The sequence below is a fragment of the Bubalus kerabau genome, chromosome 15 (genome assembly GCF_029407905.1).
Source record: "Bubalus kerabau isolate K-KA32 ecotype Philippines breed swamp buffalo chromosome 15, PCC_UOA_SB_1v2, whole genome shotgun sequence".
NCBI classification, from domain to species: Eukaryota; Metazoa; Chordata; class Mammalia; order Artiodactyla; family Bovidae; genus Bubalus; species Bubalus kerabau.
The window spans coordinates 48,727,061-48,747,236 of NC_073638.1; the positions used below are offsets into that span (position 1 = coordinate 48,727,061).

General features: G+C 36.5%; 2 protein-coding genes across 2 annotated transcripts; both read right to left on the minus strand.

The window, feature by feature from the left end:
* Positions 1–1,958: 1,958 nt before the first annotated feature.
* On the minus strand, positions 1,959–2,937 carry LOC129628197 (olfactory receptor 52A1-like). The gene has a single exon (XM_055547625.1). It carries the CDS (start codon positions 2,895–2,897, stop codon positions 1,959–1,961), a length of 939 nt encoding a protein of 312 aa, XP_055403600.1. The 5' UTR covers positions 2,898–2,937.
* Positions 2,938–14,558: 11,621 nt separating this feature from the next.
* Positions 14,559–15,524, minus strand: LOC129628198 (olfactory receptor 52A1-like). Its single transcript, XM_055547626.1, has one exon. The coding sequence runs from the start codon at positions 15,522–15,524 to the stop codon at positions 14,559–14,561; it is 966 nt and encodes a 321-aa protein (XP_055403601.1).
* Positions 15,525–20,176: the final 4,652 nt, after the last annotated feature.

A 20,176-nucleotide genomic window follows, 5' to 3' on the forward strand; every position in this document is an offset into this window, starting at 1 on the left:
CCCAACTCTTTGCAACCCCTTGGACTTAGACTGCCTGGCTCCTCTGTCTATGGAATTGTCCAGGAAATAATACTGGAGTGGGTCGATATTTCCTCCTCCAGGGAATCTCCCTGACCTAGGGATTGAACCTGCATTTCTTGTGTCTTCTGCACTGGCAGGGGAATTCTTTACCATTGTGCCACCTGAGAAGGCTTTGTCTTCTTTAGGAAACCATGCAGATTATCCTATTGTGAAAATAAATTCTCATTATGAAAGTTGTTGTAGAATTTTTGTGCCTTCATTTTCTAAATCCTCAGCAATATGTATTTGTTCATATTTAAAATGTTTCATATATGTGTGTAGGTCAGGAGTATACATATAAATTACAGATGAGATCTATATGAAAAAAGAAGTTACATACAGAGAAAATGTTGTGATACATGCTATGAGAGCTATTAGGAGGGATAGAGACAGAAAGGAAAATGGTCTAAATTCCTTAGAGGAAATGCGTAAGTTCTAAAAGCAGGAGAGCACTCAGCATGTAAAAAAACTACACATATTGGTATACATAAGATCAGGAATAAGATACAGATTCATCAAGTACTTTCTGTTGAAAAATCCACAGCATTTGTATGAAAAATGCCAGCAAATAAAAGATGAAAAATATTATTTTCTTCTTCATAGGTTCTTATGTAAGGTTGAAAACAGGAATAAGATGATCCCTTGGAGAAGGAAATGGCCACCCAATCCTTTATGCTTGCCTGGAGAATTCCATGGACAGAGGAAAATAGTAGACCACAGTCTAGGGGGTTGCAAAGAGTCGGACACAACTGAACACACTCACACAAACAATAGAGAGAAGGTAATTTATCTGAGAATTTATTTTAGAAATAATCACTGAGACCTGTACATTTTATAGAACTGAGGACAATAGCAAAAGCCAATGATGTTCCTGGCTTGGTTGAATGAGTAAATAATGGTAACCATTTCTCAATTGAGAATACTTTTCAAAAGTACTTGATAAAAATACAATTTATCCTGATGTGCAATATTTTTCAAGAATAGTACAGTAAACTCCTTTATACAATGTACCCAGGGTCACAAATGATTTTTCAGTTTGCCCCATTTTGCTTTATCACTCAACAAATGACTAGATAGATGGATTGATAGGTAGATAATTGGATAGATTATTTTTCTGAAGTGTTTTTGAGTAAATTAGAGACATAATATTCCTTTACAGCTAACTATTTTGTTATATATTTCCCTAGGAAAAGGGTAATCCATTGCATAACTATAGTAGTATAGCCAATACCAGAACATTTAGCACTAAAAACATTACAGCCTAAGTAGTATTCCATATTCCAAGTTTGAAAATAGTTCAAAGACTTCTATACCTTTATTTTCTTGCCCCAAATCCAATTCAGATACACAGTGCATTTAATATTCATGTCCTTTTAAACTTCTTTAACCTATAGCAATGTCTTTGACTTGATACATTTTCTCCTTTGTTTTGTTTCATTTCTGAGAGTTCATTGACTTAATATTTTAAAACTTTGTGTTGAGGTCTAATATATGCATAGAAATATGTTGTACAGCTTAAATAATTTTTCACAAAGTAGGCATAAATATGTAACAACTGAGGTGAAGAAGAGAATAATTACTTGCACCTAGAAGCCCCTTTCTGAATTGTTCATTATATCACCATTTCTGCAAGTAAAGGGAAAGATGTATGCTCACAATTCCCCTCTTTTATGATTCTTACTCTCATTATGGAGGTAGAGTCCATAATCCTATTAACAGAGAATTGACATGTGCTAATAGGATCCTAAAACCATCTAACATGCTGGCAGATTAAAAACAACAACAAATATAACAAACAGAAAACTCAAGAATCTCAAATAACATGTTGTTTTATTATATTATGAAATACCATTACCATTCACAAAAGTAAAACAGCAAAGTATTATTTATGGTAAATTTTATGAATGGAACATTTTTACCATTTGGATACGGATCTGCTTCATCTTTGCACCATAGATAAGTGGATTGAGAAATGGAGGGACCAGCAAGTAAATGCTAGAAATGAGAATATGGATAAAAGTGGGGATGTGAGAACCAAACCTATGTGCGAAGAAGGAGAAGAAGGCAAGGAAGTAGAACTGGAGGAAGACACAGATGTGAGCGATACAAGTGTTGAATGCTTTCAACCTAGCCTCCTTCTGGGGTAAACGAAAAACTGTGATAAATATCTGTATATAGGACAATGTAATGAAAGAGAGATCAAACACTGCAATGTTGAAAGCTACAAATAAACCATAGATTTTGTTGACCCGGATATTTCCTGCAGCCAGTTTCACAATGGCCATATGCTCACAGTAGGAGTGGGAGACGACTGTTTTGTGGTAAAATTGCAATCGGAATTTTATCAGTACTAGGCAAGGGGCTACAAGAAGGGCAGCTCTGAGTGTTACCGCACTTGCTATTTGAGAAATGAGGTGGGGAGTGAAGATGGCAGCATGTCTGAGTGGATAACAGACGGCTACATAGCGGTCCAGGGCCATGGCCAGCAAGATGCCTGACTCTACGCCCTGAAATGTGTGAATGAGCCACATTTGAAGCAAGCAGGAGTCAAAATATATCTCTGGTATGTGAAACCAGAAGATTCCAAGCATCTTGGGCACAACACTGGTAAGAAGTGCAATATCAGTTACCCCTAGCATGCCTAGGAAAATGTACATGGGCTCATGGAGGCTGGGCTCTGATTTGATGATGATCAGAAGCAAAGAATTTCCGATCATAGCAATGAGATACATAATACAGAATGGAATCCCAATCCAACATTGCACAGACTCTAGGCCTGGGATCCCTATCAGTGTCAACACAGAGGGCATGAAGACTGTGATGTTGGAAATGTACATAGTGTCCTAGGGTCTCCTGATGCAAACAAAAGAATATCTCAGTCAGTGCTGCTTCCTCTTTTAATTCCTATTTTCATCCAAAGTCACAATATTGAATGCATGATTTTTGCTAGAACACTAAGATCATGTCATCTGCCTCATTCAAATATAGGAGGTAAAAGAAAGATCCATAATGATACATCATTTTTTAAAGACAGACATCTAAAGACAGACAAGCCCTAAAAATGTGATTTGCCACTGCATTAGATAGAACCAGTCAAATTTCCAAGTAAGGGGATCAACTACTGACTCATCTGTTATTTCACTTCAGACCTGTGGACAAAAACAGTATGCTTGTTTATTTTGCTGGCAGCTACATTTTAGGTAGAGGTTGATAATTCTCTCCATATTCCACATTCCAATTTCTGCTTTAGTACTCTATTATCCTCAGTCTTTTCTCAGTCTAAAACAGTCAGTTGGACTGGCAAAATCTCAGACTTGATCATTATTAGTGCAGAATGCTATCCAAAAAAGAGAATAGACCTAGATAAGCTTTGTCACCTGAAATAAAAATATATTTGTTTATGTAGTGATCTATATTATATATCTCTATTGAAGACTAGATATCTTTAAGAGGAATGTGAAGGGAGAGTTTTAGAACAGATCACTCAAATCCAAAGTTTCTTGCCACCTTTTTACATTTCTAGTAAAACTGCATTAGATTTGCCTATATTTCCAACAGCTGAAATAACTAAGATTTTGTATTTAAAATGAATAAAATGCATTACTGAAAACACATACAAAATAAGTAGAGTGGACCTTTAGGAGATAAGAAATACAGTAGCAACTGAATAGAGAGGTAAGAGGACTCATTCTTAATGGTCTAAGGATATAAGAACATGGGGAAATGTAAATTTAATAGAGTCTTCTCTTTTGAGTTTAAACCTTTCAGAGCTGTCATTAGCATGAGATTTGACTGATATAAGCTCATTGATTTTTCATTTAAAATAGATAGTCTGAAACACTTGAGCCATTTTTTCTGAGCTCAGGCATAAAAATTCAATAGAAAATGGAGGGATGGAAGGATATGCTCCTTGCTGCTGCTGCTGCTAAGTCACTTCAGTCGTGTCCGACTCTGTGCGACCCCATGGACTGCAGCCTACCAGGCTTTTCCGTCCATGGGATTCTCCAGGCAAGAACACTGGAGTGGGTTGCCATTTCCTTCTCCAATGTATGAAAGTGGAAAGTGAAAGTGAAGTTGCTCAGTCGTGTCTGACTCTTAGCGACCCCATGGACTGCAGCCTACCAGGCTCCTCCATCCATGGGATTTTCTGGGCAACAGTACTGGAGTGGGGTGCCATTGCCTTCTCCCATGCTCCTTAAAAGATGTCAAATATAGAACTACACACAGGAGACAGAAAGCTCACCTCAGGATTTCAGAAATGTTTAAGAAGAGAAATTTAGAACAAGTGAAAAAATGTAATCATTACTCAATTCACTGACAAATGATTTTTTTTAAAAAACTTTGGATCTTACCCATTATATCAAATTTGCTAACCTGATCAAAGAGTCAGACACGACTGAGCGACTGAGCTGAACTGAACCTGATCAAAATCATTTCCTGTTAAGCACTGCATATTTTAAATCAAGAACTTATCAAACTGAACATTAGAGAAATGCTTGTAAGTTTGTGGAAATAGGGTTAGGTTTTTTTCATTCCTTCATAGGCTCGCCAATAAAGTTGCTTCATGTAAGTAAACTCATGATCAGTTAACCCTACACGGAATGTCAACAAATGGGGCAGTAATGCAGGAAGCAGCTGTGGTTCCTGCTGCCAAACCACAAATGGAAGACTCAAGAGGTCATTTTAATGCTATCGCTTGTATCAGTTGACATAGATTTATGATAGACTAGTCATTAAAATAAACAACTGGATATCCATAGGTTTGTTCCTTAATGACTAATCCTATATCAATCCATGCATACTTAACTCTAACAATAGTCAAGTTGTTCTTTCTAAAACATATTCAGAATGAGAATGGAAATCCACAGTATTTAACTTTCTGAAGAAGTAGGAGCAATATTTGAGCATGATCTGATAATTACAGATAGTGGATTGGCAGGTGGGAAGTACATGATTGAGTGCAGAGTTGAATGGATGAAGTGACTACTGTTGAAAAAGCTGACAATGAAACTTTACAGAGGTAAACTTGGGAACAGTGAGACTTACTTGCTAATTGTTGAGTGCCCATTCTGCTTTTACCAGATATCTGAAAAGTATTGTCAGTTCTTCATATTGACATCTCTCAACATTTATAACACACGGACTCTGCTTATTCCTGTGTGTTATGTGTTCTCAGTCCCTCTTCATTCTATTTGGACTCCCTGTAACAGCACACAATGTCAGGAACGCGAATTCATTTGGTGCTGGGGCCATCTGCGATGAGTAGATATCTCTGGGACAGCCTTTCATGTTTTTTCTCTTGTCTCGGTAATAGACATATTCCATCTTTTGTAGGTTTGTCTGAGATCATGTTTTTGCATTCATTCTCTAATAAAACCAAAGGCAATATCTGTATTACTTGGAGGCATGGCATCAATTTATTCAGCTTGAATTGAAGAAGAAAGCTGCTAAACATCAGTTTAACATTCTCTAATAAATGTGTGGAGGAAGAGGATTTATAAACAGAAAATGAGGGGTTTATTAGCCACCAGTTAAACCACAAGGGACCCACCAAATTTTAGTTATGTCCTCTTGGGTTCATCCACACTTAATATCCCTGAAATTATTACTAAAACTTACAGATATCTCCTTGCTCTTTTTTATCTTTTGCATAAAATTCTAAATAAGAGATATTTATATACTCCAGTGTTCATTTAATAAGCAGAGTTCTTTTTCTGCCTTCCTCATTTCTCAAAGGAAAAAGCAAACGTAAAGTTTACTACTGTTATAGACATGTTTCTTTGCTAATGAATTCTACTTAAGTAAATAACCTGGAATACTCCCTTTCAATCAGACAATTTGGGAAGAAAAATCTGTATCCATAATGTTCTTTTATTATGCACTTATTTCCTGCAGTCTCACTCCTTTGATTTGTATTTTATTGAGATTATTTTTGTACATTCAGTAAATTATTTTTTGGTGAATTTCTCAGAGTGACCAATTGTAGTGGACATTTCTAAATCCTACCAGTTGGAGTTATGAGTAACTGATTGCACACATGACTTTATTTTTTCCACCCCTCCATTTATAACTTCCCTTCTGTTGCTCATCTCTTCCTTCAAAAGAAGTTGTTGTGTGTGTCAGATATATGAAGGAATCATTTCATGTTCTGTTAATGAAGAAAAGTATTTATTCAAATTTTTGGAAATGCAGAGAGATGAATTAGTAAAACTTTTATCATGTGTGCAAATAATAAATTCTTAGAAAGTCTTATGCATATGATACCTTTCTCTTTGATGTATTTTACCCAATTTCTAGACTTTATTATATGTAACTAACCTTTAGATATACTTGATGTAATTTGGATATGTTGGCAAATTTAGGACGAATCTTTTCTGTGGGCTGGAGGAAAGTACTGACAGTGGATTTCAGGGTGAATGAGAGATAGTGATGAAAAGTGAAAGATCTAAATTATCTTTCCAGGAATTCTTCTGTGAAGGAGAATGAAAACATTATACTGACTCATGTTGAATGGAACTGATTCAGAGGTTTTACTGACAACTATACTTCTCTTCAACCTATTTTTTATTTCCTAATTTACCATTTTGTGTCCCATCTATTCTCTTCTAATAATTGTGTTTAAATTTTCGTGACTCCAAAAGTTCTTTCCTGGATCCTGATGTTCAAGCTATACAAATACAACAGTTATTTTATCTACTCAAAAGAATTCTGTTATCTCCAATATGTCATCTACTAGAACAATATTGCACACAATTTTTTTCATTTTCTTCACTCCGTTCCCATTAGAGAAGGCTAGCATATCTTATCCAGATTTCAGTTCATGCTGAATATTCTTTGAAAAACTGTCCCCAGTTAATTTTACTCCCAGAAGGATAACAAGTTTTTTTCTTTAACATTTGGAAATACATTCATGCCTGCCAATCCTTATGTTTGTTGGCTTTCACTTTCTTTCTTCTCTTTTTTTCTTGTTTACTTTTTAAAAGTAATTCAATATTCTTTAATACAGAGTGCCATAAATTTTAACTTTTTTACCAAAATTGTGGGTATGTATTCATTATGAAGCATCCATCAATCTTGCAAACTAGGCCCTCAGCAGAGTAAGAGTTAAGACCTATTTTCTGTCCATTTCTTATTTTAAAAAAGCTAGTCATTGAGTGACTTGAATCTCCAAAATCTGCTAAAGTGCCAAAATCCATAAATTATGAAGTCGTTATTAATCCCTATATTAAAAAATCAATTGAGTCTCAAAAATGATGAGATAATTCAATGGCAAATAGTACTTTATACAAATAATGTTTAAACAACAGGGTAGTAATTTTAAAAAATTAATTTTTTTCTTAACAAATAATAATAACTTGAAATTGATTATAAACCTAAATGTAAGATCTAAAATTATGCAATTGCTAGGAGTAAACAGCATTTTTGTGATCACGTTAGGCAACGATTTCTTAGAAAAGACCAAAAAACATAAAACAAGAGTATAAGCTGATTAATATTAGACTTCATGAAAATTAAAAATATTGGTTAACATGCTATGAAAAGTGAAAGTGAAGTTGCTCAGTCATGTCCAACTCTTTGCAACATTATGGATTGTAGCCTACCATGCTTCTCCGTCCATGGGATTTTCCAGGCAAGAATACAGGAGTGGGTTGACATGCCCTTCTCCAGGGGATCTTCCCAAGCCAGGGATCAAGCCCAGGTCTCCTGCACTGCTGGCAGAGGCTTTACCCTCTGAGCTGCCAGGGAAGCCCTAGCATGCTATAGAAGGAGCAAAATAAAACCAGAGACTGGGAGGCAATATTTGCAAAATATGTGAGTGTGAAGGTATTAGTCACTCAGTCGTGTCCGACTCTTTGTGACCCCATGGACTGTAGCCCATCAGGCTCCCCTGTCCATGGAATTCTCCAGGCAAGAATACCAGAGTAGGTTGCCATTTCCTTCTCCAGGGGATCTTCCCAACCCAGGGATTGAACCTGCATCTCCTGCATTACAGGCAGATTCTTTACCATATGAGCTACCAGGGAAGCAAAATACATAGATAGTCATTTTTTTCTTTAAATCCAGGATATGTTCAAACATTCACAACAATTAAAAAGATTAGGGTAAAATGGTTTTATTTAATAACTTCAAATTTTTGCCCCTCATGAGATGGTATTGTAATACAGAAGAGAGCATAGTGTAAAGTTACAATTATTATCACAATTGAAGAAGCTAGAGATAGAAAACTAATTAATAAAATACACATAAACCCAGAAATGCATCCTTACTAGATAGCTGTGCTGTGCTCAGTCATGCCCAAATCTTTGTGACTCTATGGACTATGGCTCACCAGGCTCCTCTGTCCATGGTATTTTCCAAACAAGAGTACTGGGGTGGATTGCCATTTCCTTCTCCAGGGGATCTTCCCCACCCAGGGATCAAACCAGTCCTCCTGCATTGGCAGGTGGATTATTTATCACTGGGCCACCAGGGAAGCCCAGAAATATTAAAAAAATATTTAGGAATATTTCTAAAAGTACATCACAGAGATTTTTAAATTACTTAACATAGGCACACAAAAATACACATATGACATTTAAGCACATGAAAAGAACCACAGCATCTTTATCTTTTAGAGGATGCAAATTAAAATTATGATCAGATGTAATTGCTCATCAACTACAATAGATGAAGATTTAAAGATTGATATTGCCAATCATTGGTGATAATGAGGAACATCCAGAACTCTCATACACAGCTGATGAGAGCATAAAATTGTATGGCCATTAGTGAGAGCAGTTTGAAATTTGTTTTAAAAGTTAATCTTGCACATAACAAATGCCCTAGCATTTCCAAGCTTAGTATTTATACAAGAAGAATACAAATGTTAATGTATGTGAGAGATTTACTCAAATAATCAGATCAGTATTGTTCTTAATGGTGTAAAATTTTAAATATGTAGTTTTGTTTGAAAATACATTAACATAAGACTTTTATTCTTGAGGGGAGGGAGGTGGGAGGGGGGTTCAGGATGGGGAACACGTGTACACCCGTGGTGGATTCACGTTGATGTATGGCAAAACCAATACAATATTGTAAAGTAAAAATAATAATAATAATAAATAAATGATAAATGGTTAAAAAAAAAAGAATTGGCTGGAACTGCATAGCTTCTGCCTTTTTTGTGCAGGGAAAAGTCTCTTCCATTGCTCAGTCTTCACTAGTCTCTACTGTTTCATATTTAGTCTCTTTTGTTTCTGTAATATTTCTGCCTCAATAAGTATTTTAATTATTTCAGATTTAGATGAAAAGCATAATTTTGACAACATGTTCTCTCTGTGCCAGGAGACTATTTCAAGAATATGTCTCTCTTCTCTGATGGCAGGATTAGGAAAGTTCCGGTAGAGAGTATCAGACTTTCAGCAGAGCTCTGCTCTTGAACTAACCTCCTTTTAGCCTTCTTTCTTTCTTTCCCTCACACCCCACCCTCTTTTCCCTCTTCTCCTCATTCTTATTCTCTTCTTTGCTTCTTTCTACAAATTAAAAGTAAACAGAAATGTGGAGGGCATAGTAACATGTTTGACTTAAAGAATAAATTTGGACTTTTTCTAACAATGTCAATCTGATTTAAACAATGAGAACTGATTTTTGTAAAATTGGTACACATTTATCATTTTTACACAGAAAAGATATATTGCAGATCCAAAGACTTAGCAGAAATATATTGAAATCACATTGCAATAAAATATTGTAAAATAATATATTTTAAATCTATTTAGAGTTAAGGCAAAAAATGTTAGATGTCAACATTAAAATATAATAATTGATACATAATTGGTTTTAAAAATTTAAGGAGTATTAGAGTGAAAATGGTTGAAGGCTACTGCTCTAGAATCCCCACTTTTTTTTTTAGTTAATTTATTCATTTTAATTGGAAAATAATTACTTTACAATATTGTGATGATTTTTACCATACATCAACATGAATAGGCCACAGAATATTATTTTTAATAAGGAAGAGGTATCAATGTGTACTTGTTCAAATAAAAGTTGTTTTGTTGTTCAGTGACCAAGTTGTGTCTGACTCTTTGCAAGCCTATGGACTGCAGCACGCCAGGCTTCCCTGTCCCTCACCATCTCCCAGAGTTTGCCCAAGTTCATATCCATTGAATTGGTGAAGCCATCCCACCATCTCATCCTCTGTTGCCCTCTTCTCCTTCTGCCTTCAATCTTTCCCACCATCAGGGTCTTTTCCAATCAGTCAACTGTTCACATAAGGTGGCCCAAGTATTGGAATTTCAGCTTCAGTTTCAGTCCTTCCAAAGAGTATTCAGTGTTGATTTCCTTTAAAATTGACTCGTTTGATCTTCTTGCTTTCCAGAGGACTCTCAAGAGTCTTCTCCAGCACTACAGTTTAAAAGCACCAATTCTTTGACACTCTGCCTTTGTTGTCAGGCTCTCACATCCATACATGACTACTGGAAAACCATAGCCTTGACTATATGGACCCTTGTTGGTAAAGTGATGTCTTTGGTTTTTAATACACTGTCTAGGTTTGTCATAGCTTTCCTGCCAAGAAGCAATGGTCTTCTAATTTCATGGCGGCAGTCGCCATTCACAGTGATCTTAGAGCTAAAGAAAAGAAAATCTGTCACTGCTTCCACCTTTTCCCCTTCTATTTGCCATGAACTGATGGGACTGGATGCCATAATCTTGGCATTTTAAAAAATAATAATTAATTTATTTTAATTGGAGGCTAATTCTTTACAATATTGTAGTGGTTTTTGCCATACATTGACATAAATCAGCCATGAGTGTACATGTGTCCCCCATCTTGAAACCCCTCCCACATCCTTCCCCATCCCATCCCTCAGGGTCGTCCCAGGGCCCCAGTCCTGAGTGCCCTATCTCATGCATCAAACCTGGACTGGTGATCTATTTCACATATGGTCACATACATGTTTCAGTGCTATTCTCTCAAACCATCCCACCCTCTCCTTCTCCCACAGAGTACAAAAGTCTGTTCTTTATATCTGTGTCTCTTTTGCTGTCTCGCATATAGGGTCATTGTTACTGTCTTTCTAAATTCCATATATATGCATTAATATACTGTATTGGTGTTTTTCTCTCTGACTTACTTCACTCTGTATCATAGGCTCCAGTTTCATCCACCTCATTAGAAATGATTCAAATGTGTTCTTTTTAATAGCTGAGTAATATTCCATTGTGTATATGTACCACAGCTTTCTTATCCATTCATCTGCTGATAGACATCTAGGTTGCTTCCACGTCCTAGCTACTGTAAACAGTGCTGTGATGAACACTGGGGTACATGGGTCTCTTTCAATTCTGGTTTCCTTGGTGTGTATGCCCAGCAGTGGGATTGCCAGGTAGCATGGCCATTCTAAAGATCAGTCCTGGGTGTTCTTTGGAAGGACTGATGCTAAAGCTGAAACTCCAGTACTTTGGCCACCTCATGCGAAGAGTCAACTCCTTGGAAAAGACTCTGATGCTGGGAGGGATTGTGGGCAGGAGGAGAAGGGGACGACAGAGGATGACATGGCTGGATGGCATCAATGACTCGATGGACGTGAGTCTGAGTGAACTCTGGGAGTTGGTGATGAACAGGGAGGCCTGGCATGCTGCAATTCATGGGGTCACAAAGAGTCGGACACGACTGAGCAACTGAACTGAACTGATGGTAGTTCTATTTCCAGTTTTTTTAAGGAATCTCCACACTGTTCTCCATAGTGGCTGTACTAGTTTGCATTCCCACCAACAGTGTAAGAGGGTTCTCTTTTTTTCACACCCTCTCCAGCATTTATTGTTTGTAGATTTTTTGATGGCAGCCATTCTGACTGGTGTGAGATGGTAACTCATGGTGGCTTGGATTTGCATTTCTCTGATAATGAGTGATGTTGAGCATCTTTTCATGTGTTTGTTAGCCATCCATATATCTTTTTTAGATAAATATCTGTTTAGTTCTTTGGCCCAATTTTTGATTGCATTGTTTATTTTTCTGGTATTGAGCTGCATGAGCTGCTTGTATATTTTTGAGATTAATTCTTTCTCTGTTGCTTCATTTGCTATTATTTTCTCCCATTCTGAAGGCTGTCTTTTCAATTTGCTTATAATTTCCTTCATTGTGCAAAAGCTTTTAAGTTTAATTAGGTCCCATTTGTTTATTTTTGCTTTTATTTCCATTACTCAGGAGGTGGGTCATAGAGGATCCTGCTGTGATGTATGTCAGAGAGTGTTTTTCCTATGTTATCCTCTAGGAGTTTTATAGTTTCTGGTCTTACATTTAGATCCTTAATCCGTTTTGAGTTTATTTTTGTGTATGGTGTTAGAAAGTGTTCTTGTTTTATTCTTTTACAAGTGGTTGACCAGTTTTCCCAGAACCACTTGTTAAAGAAATTGTCTTTTCTCTATTGTATATTCTTGCCTCCTTTGTCAAAGATAAGGTGTACATTGGTGTGTGGTACAACCCCCACTCTTTATTGCCCCCCATTATACTGCCCATTCTGTAAACAGCAAAACATGCCCAAACTTATTAATAGGAGAATAAAAATGTAATCAACAATGAGATTTCATCTTTTCATCCCTCAGACTGCAAAAGATTTAAAGTCTGATAAAGTCCAGCAGTTGTGAAGTCATGAGTAAATAGTTTATAAGAATGTATATTTTGGTAGGTAATTTTATTATTGGGAATCGTATATTCAAAAGGTTTATAATTACTTGTTTTAGATGGTATAAAGGAAATTATCAATGCTAAAGAAGTATATTGTAAGACATCTAAGAATCATTTCTTAATTCTCAAAGTTGTACAATTTAGGGTTGAAAACAATATCACATGCCATTTTTTCTAATCATTTTTTGCTTAAATTTCCTCTTACTATCCCAGAAAAACTCACCTCATTTTGTATTTAGCCATCATGATACTCACCTTCAGTAGGCAACATTTTATTCTTGTACCTTATTTTAAAAACTTCACAGATTACAGAAATATTAACTTAAAAACAATATTTTTTCCCCAAATCTCACCCATTTAGTTCTAACAATTTTCAATATTTGATTTATAGTCTTTCATGTTGCCTGGCACTGAAGGTTCTACCCGTTTTAAATTTTAATTGATATTATCAAATTATATACCCAAATGTGCACTTTCCCTTATTGTTAACTAAAAACTGTTCTGGAAAAGTCCCCCAAATTGCTAAAACCTCCTTTGCTATGATAGGATAAAAACTTTAGGCCATAAATTTAAGGTTGATTTTAGTATCTATTTCACAGAGAAGAGAATATAAACTTAGATTTTTTTTTTCCTGTTGTCCCAGAGTTCTATTAAAACCTAAAGTTGAAGAAAAAAAGTCACTAAGTATTCCTAAGTTATGAATAGTTGACATGGTTTATAAATTGTATTTGTCTCTATTGCTGCTACTGATTGCCATCTCTACCACCCACCATTTTCCCATTTCCTGCTCAAATCTCAGCGCTTGAGAGAGTGATGCCATTCATGATTTGTCCTGGAGCTTCCTTATTCCCTGCTCTTGGGAGAGCAGACGGTTGTGATTTTCCACACCTGGACCCAAGGGAGTCAGATTCAAAAAATTACCATGAAGATTGAACATTTCTCAAAAAAGTGAGACTGACACTCTTGTCCTCTAGATATTTAATTTCCTACAAAATCTGGAGATTAATTTGTGCATGCTATTACTACTTCTCTCTCATTACCATGTCTCTGTTTCCCTCTTGTTCACTAGGAATTAAAAAGGATACAAAGTTTACGAACTCATGAAAATTGATCACTGTGTCAAATTTACCTCTATGCTACTATTCTGTAGCATAGTATTTATAATGGCTTAAGAATTTGATAACATTTGATGAATTAATTAAAATGAATAATTTTACTGCTAATGAGCTTACTGCTTATGAGTTTTGTGCCTATAACTTTATGGATGATCCTGCTAATATACTGAAATTTTTAGACTTTATTTTCTCATTACAAACATAGAGATAAAATTTCTGTTTGTTTTGTTTTTGATAACAACTGTTAACATATACTTCCTCCATTTTTTTTAAAGAAGACCCAGATGACCAAGAAACAAAATCAAGAACTAGATTTATTGAGTTCTTGGATACTGCAGAACATTAAGCCTTGGGCATATCTAAATTCATTGAGAGATGCACAATTTGTGAATCTTTCCAGAGCTAGATATTTACAAAAGTACATTCAAGTAGGTACTAAAAAAATTGAGAAATGTAAAGGAGAAATATTCAGTATTTTCCTCCTTTATGCTTATCATTCTCATTACCCATCTAGGATCCACAATCCTATTGACGGCTGTCATGGGCTAATAGGCAATAGCTAACATGCTTGCAAATTGAAAAAAAAAATTAAATAGAAAACTTGAGCAAAACTTGTTATTGGAAAAAACATTTCCAATAACAAGGACTCTGCTGTTTTATCATGATGGGAAATAGTGTTCCTATTCATAAAAAGGTAAACATAAAAGTTTTTCTCACAGTAAATTTTTGGAACAAAATATTTTTACCATATGGACACAGATCTGCTTGGTCTTTGCACCATAGACAAGTGGATTGAGAAATGGAGGGACTAGCAGATAAGTGCTAGAAAAGAGGATGTGAATATAAGGAGGGATGTGAGAACCAAATCTATGTGCAAAGAAGGAGAAGAAACCAAGGGAGTAGAACTGGAGGAAGACACAGATGTGAGCGACACAAGTGTTGAATGCTTTCAACCTAGCCTCCTTCTGAGGCAGACAAAAAACTGTGATGAATATCTGTATGTAGGACAACGTGATTAATACAATGTCAAGCCCAGCAACAGTGAAGGCCACAAACAAACCATAGATTTTGTTGACCCTGATATTTTCTGCAGCCAGTTTCACAACAGCCATATGTTCACAGTAGGAATGAGAGATGACTGTTGTATGGTAAAATTGTAATCGAAACTTTATCAGTACTGGGCATGGTGCTACAAGAATGGCAGCCCTGAGTGTTACCATAGCTGCTATTTGAGTGACTAACTGGTGAGAGAAGATGGCAGCATGTCTGAGAGGATAACAGATGGCTACATAGCGGTCCAGAGCCATGGCCAGCAAGATGCCTGACTCTATGCCCTGAAATATGTGAATGAGCCACATTTGAAGCAGGCAACAATCAAAATATATCTCTGTTACATGAAACCAGAAGATTCCAAGCATCTTGGGCACAATTCTTGTGCTGAGAACAATATCTGTGACTCCTAGCACGCCTAGAAAAATGTACATGGGCTGATGGAGACTGTGTTCCGATTTGATGATAATGAGAATCAAGATAATGAGAAGCAAGGAGTTTCCAGTCATAGCCATGAGATACATGGCACAAAATGGAATCCCAATCCAGCACTGCACAGACTCTAGGCCTGGGATCCCTATTAGTGTGAACTCAGAAGGCATGAAGACTGTGGTGTTGTAAATGGACATAGTGTCCTTGGGTCTCATGATGCAAACAAAATACATATCTCAGTCCATGCTACTTCCTCTTCTACTTCTTATTTTCATCCAAAGTCATCATATTGAGTGTGTATGCTTTTGGTAGATCTCTCAGATCATATCATCCACCTCATATAATATCATATAAAATATCATATCATATCATACATATCATATAAAAGGTAAAAGAAAGCAAAATATATTTGTCTGTGTATTGATGATATATATTATCTATCTATGTGTAAAACTAGATGTCTTTTCAGAAGAACTTGAAGGAAGAGTTTTAGAAAAGATCATTCAAATCTGTGTACATTTGGTAAGTCTGGACCAAAGTTTCTGGATACTGTTTTCTGTTTCTAGTAAAACTGAATTGTTTTGCCTATATTTCTAATAGCTGAAATGCTTCATTCTTCTGCTTAAAATAAAATATATTCTGTAATACACATTACAAAATGTTTAGAGTCAAGAGAACTCAAGAAAGCAATGTTGGCAGAACAGTAGCAAAATATGTAGGTATGAGGACTCATTCTTAATGACTGATGGATATAGGAACATGGGTAATTGACTGGAATAGAGGCTTCACTCTTGGGTTTTTGCCTTTTGTTTCTTTTCTTTTCACAGCTACTTGTAAGGCTTGCTCAGACAACCATTTTCCCTTTTTGAATTTCTTTTCCTTGGGGATGGTGTTGATCACTGCCTCCTGTACAATGTCACGAACCGCTCTCCATAGTTCTTCAGGGACTCTGTCTACCAGATCTAATTCCTTGAATTGATTTGTCACTTCCACTGTATAATCGTAAGGGATCTGATTCAGATCATACCTGAATGGTCTAGTGGTTTTCCCTACTTTCTTCAATTTAAGTCTGAATTTGGCAATAAGGAGTTCATGATCTGAGCCACAGCCAGCTCCTGGTCTTGTTTTTGCCGATTATATAAAACTTCTCCATTTTTGGCTGCAAAGAATATAATCAATCTGATTTCAGTATTGACCATCTGGTTATATCTATGTGTAGAGTCTTCTCTTGTGTTGTTGGAAGCAGGTGTTTGCCATGACCAGTGGGTTCTCTTGGAAAAACTCTATTAGCCTTTGGCATGTTTCATTCTGTATCCCAAAGCCAAATTTGCCTGTTACTCCAGGTGTTTCTTGACTTCCTACTTTTGCTTTCCAGTCCCCTATAATGAAAAGGACATCTTTTTGGGGTGCTAGTTCTAGAAGGTCTTATAAGTCATCATAGAACTGGTCAACTTCAGCTTTTCCAGCATTACTGGTCTAGGCAAAACTTGGATTCTGTGATATTGAATGGTTTGCCTTGGAAATGAACAGAGATCATTCTGTCATTTTTGAGGTGCATCCAAGTACTGCATTTCGGGTATTTTGTTGACTATGATAGCTACTCCATTTCTCCTAAGGGATTCTTTTCCACAGTAGTAGATATAATGGTCATCTGAGTTAAATTCACCCATTCCAGTCCTTTTTAGTTTGCTGATTCCTAAAATGTCAATGTTCATTCTTGCCATCTCCTCTTTGACCATTTCTAATTTGCCTTGATTCATGAACATAACATTCCAGGTTCCTACACAATATTGCTCTAAGAGCATCAGACTACTTCCATCAGCAGTCACATCCACAATTGGGTGTTGTTTTTGCTTTGGCTCCATCTCTTCATTCTTTCTGAGGTTATTTCTCCACTGATCTCCGGTAGCAGAGAGTTAATCTTTCAGTGTCCTATTTTTTGCCTTTTCATGCTGTTCACAGGGTTCTCAAGGCAAGAATACTGTAGTGGTTTACTCTTCCCTTCTCCAGTGGACCACAGCTTGTCAGAACTCTCCACCATGACCCATCCGTCTTGGTAGCTGTGAAAAGAAGAGAAGTGAAAAGCAAAAGAGAAAAGGAAAGATATACCCATTTGAATGCAGAGTTCCAAAGAATAGCAAGGAGAGATTAAAAAAAAAAAAAGCCTTCCTAAGTGAACAATGCAAAGAAATAGAGGAAAACAATAGAATGGGAAAGACTAGAGATGTCTTCAAGAAAATTAGAGATACCAAGGGAACAATTCATGGAAAGATGGGCACAATAAAGGACAGAAATGGTATGGACCTAACAGAAGCAGAAGATATTAAGAAGAGGTGACAAGAATATACAATATAACTATAAAAAAAAGATCTTCATGACCCAGATAATCACGATGGTTTGACCACCCACCTGGAGCTAGACATCCTGGAATGTGAAGTCAAGTGGGCCTTAGGAAGCATCACCATGAACAAAGCTAGTGGAGGTGATGGAATACCAGATGAACTATTTCAAATCCTGAAAGATTATGCTGTGAAAGTGCTGTATTCAATATGCCAGCAAATTTGGAAAACTCAGCAGTGGCCACAGGACTAGAAAAGGTCAGTTTTCATTCCAATCCCAAAGAAAGGCAATGCCAAAGAATACTCAAACTACCACACATTGCACTCATCTCAGACGCTAGTAAAATAATGCTCAACATTCTCCAAGGCAGGCTTCAGCAGTACATGAACCATGAACTTCCAGATGTTAAAACTGGTTTTTGAAAAGAGAGAGGAGCCAGAGATTAAATTGCCAACACTTGCTGGATCACCGAAAAAGCAAGAGTTCCAGAAAAACATCTATTTCTGCTTTATTGACTATGCCAAAGCCTTTGACTGTGTGGATCACCAAACTGTGGAAAATTCTGAAAGAGATGGGAATACCAGACCACCTGATTTGCCTCTTGAGAAATCTGTATGCAGGTCAAGAAGTAACAGTTAGAACTGGACATGGGACAACAGACTGGTTCCAAATTGGCAAAGGAGTACGTCAAAGCTGTATATGGTCACCCTGCTTATTTTAACTTATATGCAGGGTACCTCCTGAGAAATGCTAGAATGGATGAAGCACAAGCTGGAATCAAGATTGCTGGGATAAATATCAATAACCTCAGATATGCAGATGATTCCACCCTTATGGCAGAAAGTGAAGAAGAACTAAGGAGCCTCATGTTGAAAGTGAAAAAGGAGAGTGAAAAATTTGGTTTAAAACTCAACATTCTGAAAACTAAGGTCATGGCATCCAGCAAATAGATGGGGAAACAGTGACAGATTTTATTTTTGAGGGTTCCAAAATTACTGCAGATGGTGACTGAAGCCATGAAATTAAAAGACACTTGGTCCTTGGAAGAAAAGCTATGACCAACCTAGACAGCATATTAAAATGCAGAGACATTACTTTGCCAACAAAGGTCCATCTAGTCAAAGCTATGGTTTTTCCAGTAGTCATGTATGGATGTGAGAGTTGGTCTATAAAAAAAGCTGAGCACTGAAAAATTGATGCTTTTGAACTGTGTTGTTAGAGAAGACTCTTGAGAGTCCCCTGGACAGCAAGGAGATCCCACCAGTCCATTTTAAAGGAAATCAGTCCTGAATATTCACTGGAAGGACTGATGTTGAAGCTGAAACCCCAACACTTTAGCTACCTGATGTGAAGGTCTGACTCATTTGAAAAGACCCTGATGCTGGGAAAGATTGAAGGTGGGAGAAGAAGGGGACGACAGAGGATGAGATGGTTGGATGGCATCACTGACTCACTGGACGTGCGTTTGAGTAAAGTCCGGGAGTTGGTGATGGACAGGGAAGCCTGGCCTGCTGCTATCCATGGGTTCGCCAAGAGTCGGACACGAATGACTGATTCTTGGGTTTAAATTTTTCGGAGCTATCATTAGCATAAGATTTGACTAGTTTAGGCTCATTAATTTTTCATGAAAAACAGCAAGTCTGAAACACTTTAGTAATTTTTTCTGAGATAAGGCATAAGAAATTATTAGAAAATGAAGTGGTGGAAGGATGTGTTCCCTAAAAGAATTCAAATATAGAACTAAACAGAGAAGACAGAGAGCTGACCTTGGAATTTCAGAAATATTTAAGAGAAATTTAGAGCAACTTAAAAAAAGGTAATCATTACTCAATTCATTGACTTTTTGTGAAAACTTTGGAGCTTATCCATTATATGAAAGCTATTATCTGATCAAAAGCATTTCCTATTGCATATTTTGCATTGCATACATGGCATATTTTGAAGCAAGAAATCCTCAAACCATACACTAGATAGATATTTGTAATTCTGTGAAAATAGGTTTAGGTTTTTTTTTTTTTTTTTTCATAGACTCTCCGATAAAGTTGTTTCATATGAATAAACTGATGATCAGCTAACCCTACAATGAATGTCAACAAATAGGGCAGTAACACAGGAAGCTGTGGTTCCTGTTGCTAAACCACAAATGAAAGAATCAATAGGGCATTTTATTCTGTAGCCTGTATCAGTTGACAATTATCTATGATAGACTAGTCACTAAAAGAAGCAGCTGGATATCCATAGGTTTGCTCCTCAATGACTAATTTTATGATCAATCCATACCTCACTGACTCTAGTAATAATCATTTTTCTTTCTAAAACATAATAAGAATTAAAATACAAATCCTTTAAAAACAACCACAGTTTCTGAGCTTTTTAAGAGGTAGGAGCAATATTTGAGTTTTATCTGATAAGTACAGACAGTGGAATGTCAGGTGGAAAATACATAATTGACCACAGGGTTGATGGAATAGACTGATTATTATTGAAAAAATATGGCAATGAAACATTA

Coding starts and splice junctions, on each gene's coding strand:
- LOC129628197 (XM_055547625.1), bottom strand. CDS start 2,897: ATGTACATTTCCAACATCACAGTCTTCATGCCCTCTGTGTTGACACTG.
- LOC129628198 (XM_055547626.1), bottom strand. CDS start 15,524: ATGTCCATTTACAACACCACAGTCTTCATGCCTTCTGAGTTCACACTA.